Source organism: Chaetodon auriga, chromosome 9 (genome assembly GCF_051107435.1).
Source record: "Chaetodon auriga isolate fChaAug3 chromosome 9, fChaAug3.hap1, whole genome shotgun sequence".
NCBI lineage: Eukaryota > Metazoa > Chordata > Actinopteri > Chaetodontiformes > Chaetodontidae > Chaetodon > Chaetodon auriga.
Window position 1 is genome coordinate 26,806,841 of NC_135082.1, and position 10,524 is coordinate 26,817,364.

Here is a 10,524-nt window from a genome sequence, read left to right on the forward strand (position 1 = left end):
GGTAGACGCCAGTCGAAGAAACCATCAGACCGTCTACCATCACTGTAACGTGATTGGACCCATTGAGAAACCAGGTAGCGACACAGCCCTTCTGGATTGGCTGTAATTTAGGGAGCTTGCATTAACGCCCAACGATTGGTGAAAGATCAGCAATGTTTCCATTTGATTGGTTAGATGGCGCTTAAGGGGCGGGATATCAGGTTCGGTTGCGGAGCTGAAACCGGTAACCGAGCATTCCAGCACGTTGTGAAGCCGCTAGTGTTTCTGGCTGCCGCCGAGGTGATTCAGAGAAATCACTTGTTTATAAATCAACGTTTTTTTTTTGATAATTGACCCACTGGTGAGTTTTTCTGTTACATATTCTGTAATCAGTGTTCGTTAAAAAGTCGATATTTGTTCGTGCACTGTAGATTAACTGGGTCGCTTTTCGGGCTTCGTCTACGTCCTGGTGAGGAGATGGTGGCTCTTAGCCACCGTCGGTGTTAGCACGGCAGTTTCGTCGAATTGCTTTAAATTCAGGAATACCCGTAGTGTTTATGTGTATTAATCTACCAAAGGGAGATGTAGTGATCGTTACTTTGTTGAAATGTCGGGATATGGCCATCGCCACCGCTAACTGGTTTCATTTGGACTCCATGAGATATTCACCGCCCATGTGTAGCCCACTACTAGCTTTCATTCAGTCGTGACTACCTCCCTCCCTTCCTGTCTTTCTTAACCTTCTTGCTCACCAGTTTTCCCTACAAATTTCCATGTCCGCTTTAATTTTGTCTTCTCGTTGTCACTTAGCTAGTCGGCTAACGTAGCTCGACGGGAATGGAAAGTGTGGCTGTGAACCGGCCGGGACACGTGTTGGGGCTGCTCCTGAAACCTAACATTAGCTATAGCCCGTATCTGCCCTAGTTTGGGGGCCGTGTGCTCGTCCAGCTGTCGCGGTTTAGCTCTGTAGTAGGCCAGCCAGCTTGCCATTTGAAGCCCAAGTTATATCTGGAAACCTCCGGTGGATTTGCCCGAAAGTCCCACCGACGCGCGGAGCCGCCATCACTGGAGATGCGTGTGTGTAGGCCGGTCGATTCTGTGAATGGCACCGTCACTGCGGGCACGGCGTGGCCTTTGTCTGCATGCCATGCTTGCACTTTTGCACTAACTAGCCGCTTTCTGATATGGCTGCTGAAGTGTAGTATGCCCTTATACGTGCTAATTCCTCAAATGCATTTGGATCCGCTCAAGCTAAAGCCGCCTGATGTTAGCAGGTAACATTAGCTGTGTCCCAGTACGGCCTTCAGGCCGATGGGTGCTTCATGTTACCCTGATTGGCTTAGTCTGATTGATCAGTTAATGTTTGCTGGTTGTGTGTTGGTTACTAAGTGTATGTCAGGACAACAGATGGCCGTAGGTTGTGTGGCAGACAGTCCATTAATTAAAGAAATACCTCAGCTCTCTGGTCGCTGGTTGCTGAATAACCATAACGGTGTATTTGCATGTTTTAGCTTCCTCTTCTTCAGTGGTACCGTTTGACTGTATTCTTTGTGCTACAGGGTTTAGAGGGTAAGGCTGGGGTTGTGTTATACTGAACATGGCCACTGTAGTTCATTATGCTTCAATCTGGCATCCACCATCCTTCTGCCATCAAACGCACCATTTACTCCAGTTTCAATAAGGTTTGCAGGAAATTACAGCACCAAACTGTTGCAAGAAATGACTGAGCCTTTTGTAAAGGAACTGCACATTTCTGTCCTGTTTTTCGAGATTTTCATCTGCTGTAGGACCCAGTAGGCTCGAGGGTGAGTGTCACAGACGTGCTGGGACAAATGAGACATACTGCTGCTTTTGGTCTTTCATTGGATCATTGACAGGCATGAAAACAGGGAATATCACCATCCCTGTCCTTAAATTACTTTTCCCACCTTCCAGGCAGACCCCAGTCTTAATTAATGCAAGTTTAGTATGAAAATCAACTAGAGGAGACTTGAAATCAAGCCTGACAAGCATGGAGGGACTGTGTGCATGCAGTCATACAGGTGACTGCTTGCATTTAATGGCAACGTACGCGCCGGGTTGTAGTTACTGAACAAAAATGTACAGGAAATGTAGAAGAAGGCACACAAGGCTGTGTCTGAAATGAGATTACCTTAATCTGAAACACAATGCCTTCCCACACCGAAAATTCATACTGTATTCAAATGGATACCAGTATCTGCCTGGAAAGGAACACATTAAGAAATATCTGATAGTTATGATGCATTCAGAGTCACCTGTCTCAGTAAGTGACTCAATCAGCTGGAGTCAATGGGTTAAGTGAAATAAAATCGTATTCTGCATCCTTCAGTAGATGTTTGACCAACTAGTACTGCAACTATAAATATTGAATGTGATTCAATCCATTAGCTAGAATGTGAAATGCTTTTTGATTAGGGGGGGCGGAAAATTGCTCCCACATCCAGGGTGTATTGAGCCTGTCGTCACTGATCTGTAGTTGGGTACATGTCCTTGTCAATAAAAAGATTGTGCGTCAGTTCATTTGTGAAAAAGGAAAAGGCAGTAGAGGAATCAGGGCTGTTGAAGTGGCATTTGAGTGCAGTGACTGTGCAATTTCAGATTTGTATCCACGCGGTATGAAAACAAACGGCTAATGTCTGTTTGGTTTTCATGCCTTCGGCAGCCTGTTTTCATGTCGGTGCACACAGATGGGACAGTAAACGCCCGTCAGAATCAGTCAGTCTGCAGATCAAACACGCTTCGTGCCGCTGGCGTATCAGCACTGTCCAGAAAAACAAACTGAAAATGAGCCCACAGCGTGATGACAGCCAGAGATCGAAGCTGATGTGAAATCAGAGGTCGTGTTTACCTGACCGGATCTACACTCGAAACCGCTCTGGTCTGACTGCTCTCCGATCGGACGATGCATCAGCCCATGATTGAACCTTGTCAGAAGTGTTACGGCTTCTGTGAAATGCAAAGTATTGAAGATTTTACTGTCAGGGGAGTGTAAAAACTGTCAGTCCAATAATTGATTATTTGACCAATCAGTGCAGTTGTTTCACACTCCTCTTTATTTCCAGACATTTACATAATCAATATAGGACAGAGAGTAATTTGGTGTCACATCTTGCAATAAAACCGGAGATAGATGAAGTTTGATAATCAATACTTGATCATTGGAACTCGTCGTAAATCACATCTGGTTTTCTTTCCCAATAATCCGGATGGCCAAGTTTAGTGTCGTCGAGCGTCCCCGTAGTGCTTTGGTGTGTCAGCGAGGAATCAGTTTGTCTAACCTCTCCTTCCTCCTCCTCCTCCTCGCAGAGATTTCCAGTTGACCAAAGAAATGGTGATGGAGAAGCCAAGTGCCCAGCTGGTCGGGCGAGAGTTTGTCCGACAGTATTACACACTCCTGAACCAGGCCCCCGACTACCTGCACAGGTACGACCACCCCCTGTTTTTCTGTCGTGATTATTGGTCAGAGTTTGCTATATTTCTGCTGAGTACAGGAAAAACTCTGTCTGGTGCATTTAAATCTGTATTCTTTCATAATATTAATACACATGTATCAGCACCTCCTCATTTAACTGCCCCCAGTGGAACAAACAAACCTTTCTGTGTTTCGGCTCAGGTTTTATGGAAAGAACTCCTCCTACGTGCATGGCGGCCTGGACAGCAACGGCAAACCAGTAGAGGCTGTTTATGGACAATCTGTAAGTAGGCTTCCTCCAGCAGATAACAGCTCTTAAAAAGGTTATTTCCATAGAGCGGCACTGCACTTAACTCCCACGTACCAGCGCTGAGTGGGAAAGAAAGCTACAGGGCTGAGAGCAAAGTTATGGCTGTTTGTCTCTCGCTGTGAGGAGGTTTTAAGAAGCTGATGAAGAATTTCTGGGACAGCTGAACACTTTCTGCTGCGACGTTTCTGTGGATGTTGTATTCTGGTCTTAAGTGGTGATTTTATGCCAATATGCTTCTGCATCTTTGAAGCGGTTTCGTTAAAACCTGGAGAGTTCACTGATTCTCACCTGAATACAAAAGTCGCCTCCTCCTCTTAGAAATGCTGAGGAGAAACACTGAAGTGAAGCAACAGCAGCAGACAGCACCTAAAGACGAGGATGCAAAGATTTATTCACGATTTCTCAAAATATAGCAGTAAAAGTATTCACAGTAAAAGCTTTTAGTACAAAATATCAAACATGCAACATTAAAATCTGAGAGTGAGAACTTCATTTCCTCTTTTGCAGGAGATCCACAAGAGGGTGATGGCTCTGAGTTTCCGTGATTGTCACACCAAGATCAGGCACGTGGACGCCCACGCCACCCTGAACGAGGGCGTGGTGGTGCAGGTGATGGGCGAGCTGTCCAACAACATGCAGCCCATGAGGAAGTTCATGCAGACCTTTGTGCTGGCGCCGGAGGTTTGTGGTTCAGTCAGACCTTGAGATCTCTGAGACGTGTGAAGGCTCATGTTTGGGTGTGTTCTCGCAGTAAAAGTTGAGGTGTTGTACGTGAAGTGTTCGATTTGCTTTTCCTTCAGGGTACCGTTGCAAACAAGTTCTACGTCCACAACGACGTGTTTCGTTACCAAGACGAGGTGTTCGGCGACTCTGATTCTGAGCCTCCAGAAGGTGAGAAGACTCCTAACGTGTTCCTTTCACCTCTTGTTTTTTCTGCTGGCTGCCTTTTCATCTTCACCACAGATACGTTTCTGATCTTGGTTTTATTGGGCCTACAGTAAATTAAGTTACAGACGTGAGTTTCTCATTATTCTTCAGAAGTTACACAACATGAATCGGCGCTGAAGCTTAATAATTCACTCGCTTTGATCGTCTTCCTTTGAACTGCTGTGGCTTTTATTTATGACAGCTGAAGCTGCTGAACAAGTTTAGATCATTAAAATGTTTGATGTCTGGGAATGTGAGATTGAAGATTTGAAAAGCAAGAAATTCAACTCGAGAAAACAAGTTCCAGTATTTAACTGGTGGACAGTGCTGTTGTTCTCTGTAGATGAGATGAAATGACTCAGTCACTGTCGCTCAGTTACATTCACATTAGCACCACTCAGGCAGGCCGAGCAGGTTTTTTTCTGTAAGAAACCCGAGATGAGAATGAACGCTGATGACAGGCAGAATGCTGCTGTAGCCATCGATCAGGAATCAAAGAATCGAACGGATGGTCACAGCAGATAATGGAATGAATGCGTGGGGTTCAGAGCAGCAGGAGGGAGATGTGACGTTTGTTCTGTTTGTGTTTTCAGAGTCTGAGGATGAGGTGGAGGAGATCGAGGAGAGGGTCCCCTCCCCGGACGTCGCTGCAGAGGAGTCTGCTCCTTTCTACGACCCGGTGGCCTGGTGAGGATCTTAAGCTTACGGTTCCCAGACCTTTAACTGCCTTTCAGAGCTTTGTGTAATACTCACATCGTCCAGGCTGCAGGAGGCGTGCGCTCTGACGTGAGGACTCTTTAAACTTGTCAAATTTGCTATTTGTGGCCACAGTTTGGTCCTCGTGTGAGCAAATGTTGGGCAAAACAGAACACGCATCTAATGACATTTGACAGTGGAGAGACTCCAGCCTGTGAGATGTGTTGGTTTTAAGGTCTAAAGCGTGAAAATCTGATGTTCATGCTGGTTTTTGGTTTCCTAGTAGTGACTTCAAGGTTGTTTGTTGTCTTAAATGGTTAAAAACTTCTGACACATCTGAATGCCGCTAGGAATATTCTGCAAAGCATAAGCAGTTTGAGACCACTGCATGGGGCTTTGAGGGTTTTCATGCTGTAAATATTAAAAAAAAGAAGCTAAAACCACATTTTCACTCTTGCGTTTCATTGGCTCTCATATTTAATCCTTCTCTTAGATACGTTTTAAAGTGGCAGTAAAACGCAAATAACATCAACAAAATGAGCATTCACAGCTCGTGAATGCGTCCATTGTTCGACAACAACACGTTTGTGTGTAACCGTCTCGTTCCGTCTCTTCAGTTCAGAGCCGGCGGTCCCTGGTGACGAGGAGGAAGCGGCGGCAGCGAGCCCTGAACCAGAGCCGGAGGTCGAGAAGGAGGCCGAGGCCGCCGTCGTGGAGCTGAAGCCGGAGACGATGCTGGAGACACAAACCGACTCACACACGGCCGACGACCAGACAGAGAAAAGCCCCGCCGCTGCCCCGCCCACCGCAGAGCCCGCCGCTGTGCCCGCAGAGCCCGCCCCCACCGCTCCAGAAGAAAACAGGGTAGGTCTGACCGTGAAGCGACACCTCAGTGTGAACGTTCGCTCCTCTGAGCAAAGATAAGAACATGAATGAGAACTAACATAAATTAATGTGTTCATCTATGACATCATGAGGCAGAAGGAGTTTTTCATTCGTTCACACGGATGAATTCGCTGAAATGAGGCTCAGATGAATCATTGTTCGTTGTCCTTCAGGCCTGAATGTGTCCTGTGTTTGGTCTTTCAGCCGTTCTCCTGGGCCTCAGTCACCAGTAAGAACCTCCCTCCCAGCGGGGCCGTCCCAGTCTCAGGAATCCCCCCACACGTCGTCAAAGTCGCCCCCACAGCACCGGTAGGTTTGCTGACGCCTGATTGGTTTAGATCTGACTTCATGGACTGAACCTGACCTCGTGTCGGCATTGTATAATATTAGAATTTTGAGATTTATTTTAGGAAACAGAACTGTTGTTGAAACATGCAAAATGGGAAATGAACACATTCAGAAATATATCCAGTGCACTTCTGCTGTCACACGAGACAAAGCTTTGGAGTTTTTAATCAGTTTGATTACAAGAATCATGATGTGGTTCGTCTCAAAAGTTTCATTGATTATGTTTAACGACTCATTTCAGAACTCAAGAGTGCAAGAACGTAACTTCTCAAAGTAAACTTGTAGCTTTGTCTTGTTTTCATTTCCTCGCGGTCTCATCTGGGGACACGCGTCTCCTCTGTTGTACCGTGTGAAGATGAAGGCCGGTGGGTGTGTTGAGGGAGAGCTGAGTCGTCTCAGCAGCTGCTGAAATGTGTCCTCAGTCCACACTGTTTGCTTTGGACACTTGATTTGTTTCCTGAGCACAGATGAAGCAGCAGGACACGAACGCCTCCTGCCGGCTGGACCTTGATGATGATGATGATGATGATGATCATGATCAAAGCTGTTCTTTGTGTGCCTGAAGTGGAGTCATAAATCCAAACAGCAAAGAAGCTGCTCGCTCCGTCTTTTCTGACCAAAGTGTGTCGTTGACTGTTTCAGGCCAGAGTGGAGGTGAAGCCCGAGTCCCAGACCACAACACAGAGACCACAGAGAGACCAGAGACCGAGGGAACAGAGGCCTGGAGGTCCTCCGCCGGCACACAGAGGACCCAGACCAGGTACACACACACACACACACACACACACACACACACACACACACACACACACTCTGTCTGCAGTGGCTGAATGGCCTGCAGAGAGATGTAACTGGCAGGTGTTCTGACAGGTGACCAAGCATTAGGCCGCCAGTGGAAAGCAAACATAATCACATCTGATGTGTGCTGTTGAATGTGGCACCGACAGTAAAGCAGGGGTGTATAACTCACCGTGACTGCAGGCGTGTTCAACACTAAAACCTCTACCTGTGCAAGTAGTACTGCATCTATCTGTGCATCAGTGCAGTACAGTGCATGTATGGTACACATGACCCGGTCCATCGTTGACCAGACGCAGTCAAAAACGTCCACTCTGACGTTCTGCCCTGGTTACTCCCAGCTTTACTGTGAAGTACGGCTGTGTTATAAAAACGTACACACACGACAACACCTGTACTTTAATGTTGAGCATGAACACGGTGGCTTATGGAAGTTTTCTGACACAAGCTCGGGGGTGCTGCTTAACCCCTGAAAGACGTCCTCCATGTCTTATTTTGTAATAAACACAGAATAACATGACCTGTACATGTTCGGTGTTGTGGCTGACTGTTCACACTGCTGCACCAGCTGTTCCTCTGCATGTGTTCTCACAGCATATGTCCCCGTGTTGAATTGTTTCAGTTCGGGAGGGGGAGCAGGGGGAGTCGGAGGGTCGCAGGGTGGTCAGGTACCCCGACGCCCAGCAGCTCTTCGTGGGCAACGTCCCCCACGACGTGGACAAGACGGAGCTGAAGGAGTTCTTTGAACGTAAGTCGGATCAGACGACGCTGCAGCAGCAGCAGTGTAAAGACGTGATGATAGAAAAGTGCTGTCGAACCCACAAAGACTGTCCGTAAAACAAACGTGTCCACCAGCAAAGCTTCCAAGACATCCAGCAGACGGTGGATTTTAATGTTTGTAGATGAAGAAAAGGAGATGTGTCCTCAGCTGTCTAATTTACGACCATAAGACCCTTCAGTAAGTCGTGGATGATACATAGTTTAAATAAGTGCTGAAGTCTTTGGCAGGAAGTGGTTCACGAAGCTTTGACGGCTTAAAAACAGGCGGCTTACTTTGAGTGCAGACCTGAAGCTCATCACAAAGCGTTTATCAAACCACAGCCTGTGTCCAAACAGCTGTTTTCTTTTAGTGAAAATGATGAATCGTAAATTAAAATCTGAATGTGCTGAATAGATAAAGATGCTTTAGGTTTATGCTGATGGTTCTAATGTCCCCCCCCCCACAGAGTATGGTACAGTCCTGGAGCTGAGGATCAACAGTGGAGGGAAGCTTCCAAACTTTGGTTTTGTGGTGTTTGACGACTCTGAGCCCGTACAGAAGATCCTCAGCAACAGGGTAACACAACTCTCCAGTTTTGGTTGTTTTTCTCGTTTCTCTTGGATGCTGCTCGTGTTTATTTGCTCAGAGACCAGTTTGCATGTTTGAACCCCCCTGAGGTTCGAGCTCTTGGTAATTATTGTTCTCACTCTGTTCCTCTGTTGGTATTTTAATGGATTTGCATATTGAATCCACTCAGCTGAAGCCTGAAGGCGCTGAGTTTTAACTCCACCGTCGGGACCGTTTGGGCTTTAATAGAAAAAGGAAACTTTATTAAGTCGTAATAAGTTTTAATTCTTCTCTCGTCTCCTCAGCCCATTAAGTTCAGAGGCGACGTCCGTCTGAACGTGGAGGAGAAGAAGACCCGGTCGGCCAGAGAGGGCGACAGGCGGGACATGAGGCCCCGCGGTCCAGGAGGTCCCGGCGGTCCCAGAGAGCGAATAGGAGGCGGCGGCGGCGGCGGACCCCGAGGCCCCCCAGCCCGCGGAGGCATGGCACAGAAACCGAGCTTCGGCTCCGGGCGCGGCGCCGGGCCCAGCGAGGGCCGCTACTCCGCCCAGCGCCAGTGAAGCAGCGGGGCCCCAAACCTGAGTTAGATTACTGTTTGGATTCAACTTCTGAGTGATTACGGTTCGACTGCAGCAGGAAACAATTGGACAAACCCAACATTTAACAAAAAACCCTTCTTTACGTTGCACCTAGGAGACAGAAATTAGCAGGAGTGATTAAATCAAGTCAAAACTCGGGGTTCTACACTTCAGGCCCCGATCGCTGACTCACCTCCTCCTCGTTCTTTCTCCTACATGTGAGAGTATTCGGAAGGGATTTCTGCTAGTAATCGATGCAGGTTTGGTCAGTGATTTCACGTCAAGTCACGCCAGCTCCTGCTGATTTCAACAGCCAGTCTCAACATCTGGCGGCCTCCTCTTCCTCCCCCACACGTGGTTCTTCTTCTTTCTCACCTGCTGCTTTTTGTTTCCCTCTGAGGAATCCAGAACGTCCCCCCCCCCCCATCTCCTCCAGCTGTCCTCCTCTTCGTCGCCTCCTCCACCAACACGTATTATCTGGACTTTCTTTGTCATTTTTTTGTTTCGTTTTTCATGCTGAACTTGAATTTATTAAGAAACAAATCGAAACACGCAAACACATGAAAAAAGGGTAAATACTACTTGAATTGGGGATTAAAAAACCCAGAGGTTAGTTTTTTCGCGTTCTCTCTCCCTGTTTCTTAAAGGAACGTGTACTTTACTGCTTGGGCAATCCTGTGTATTGCTGCCACCGTTGTATCTAGCGATGGATCTGTCTTATCTTTTTATTCTATCAGGTCAAGAGCTGAACTGTAGTGGTTTTATTTGAGTAATGTTGGCTTGTAATATGTGGATTCACAGACGCGTCTGAATGGAGCATGTATCAAATCCTGTTAGGCTTCTTCTACCGATGCACTTCATTTGTCATCATGTTGAAAATGAACTCACCTGCCGATGAGAGAACTAAATTAAAAGTGATTTACTGTTTTAAACCTTTTGTCTGTTTGATCTGTTGTCGTTTTCTTATTTTAGACTGTTTCCATGAAGCGTTTGGACCATCTCAGTTTGACCTCGGCCGACCGCCAAAACCCAAACAGATCACGTTTTACTTTACGAGAAGTAACGTTGATTTCTTTTGATAACTTGCAGCATGCATGAAGTAAACTGTGCGGCGTTCACTGGTTCAGGTGAGATTTTTATACCTGAGGTTGTGAGATGAGGGAATAAAATGCATTAACGACCTGAAACACCTTTTCATAATACAGAGGTTTTAACAAGGTCACTGGTATTTAGTTCTTTGTCA

General features: G+C 46.7%; 1 protein-coding gene across 2 annotated transcripts; it reads left to right on the top strand.

Moving 5' to 3' along the window:
- Nucleotides 1-228: 228 nt before the first annotated feature.
- Nucleotides 229-10,213, top strand: g3bp1 (GTPase activating protein (SH3 domain) binding protein 1). 2 transcript variants are annotated; one of them, XM_076739713.1, is made up of 12 exons: nucleotides 229-340; nucleotides 3,307-3,423; nucleotides 3,614-3,695; nucleotides 4,230-4,403; nucleotides 4,523-4,613; nucleotides 5,243-5,336; nucleotides 5,963-6,209; nucleotides 6,435-6,539; nucleotides 7,221-7,338; nucleotides 7,999-8,124; nucleotides 8,603-8,712; nucleotides 9,009-10,213. In XM_076739713.1, exons 2-12 carry the CDS (start codon nucleotides 3,329-3,331, stop codon nucleotides 9,261-9,263), a joined length of 1,497 nt encoding a protein of 498 aa, XP_076595828.1. In that variant the 5' UTR covers nucleotides 229-340; nucleotides 3,307-3,328; the 3' UTR covers nucleotides 9,264-10,213. The 2 variants fall into 2 exon arrangements, with proteins under 2 accessions (XP_076595828.1, XP_076595829.1); XM_076739714.1 differs by lacking the exon at nucleotides 9,009-10,213 and adding an exon at nucleotides 8,783-8,931 and having other exon boundaries at nucleotides 8,603-8,746.
- Nucleotides 10,214-10,524: the final 311 nt, after the last annotated feature.

What these genes read in the sequence shown, in the direction of transcription:
- g3bp1 (XM_076739713.1), top strand. Translation starts at nt 3,329, where the DNA reads ATGGTGATGGAGAAGCCAAGTGCCCAGCTGGTCGGGCGAGAGTTTGTC. An exon ending in ACACAGAGGACCCAGACCAG is followed by an intron (nt 7,339 to 7,998) that starts GTACACACACAC and finishes GAATTGTTTCAG; the next exon opens with TTCGGGAGGGGGAGCAGGGG. An exon ending in GCTGAAGGAGTTCTTTGAAC is followed by an intron (nt 8,125 to 8,602) that starts GTAAGTCGGATC and finishes CCCCCCCCACAG; the next exon opens with AGTATGGTACAGTCCTGGAG.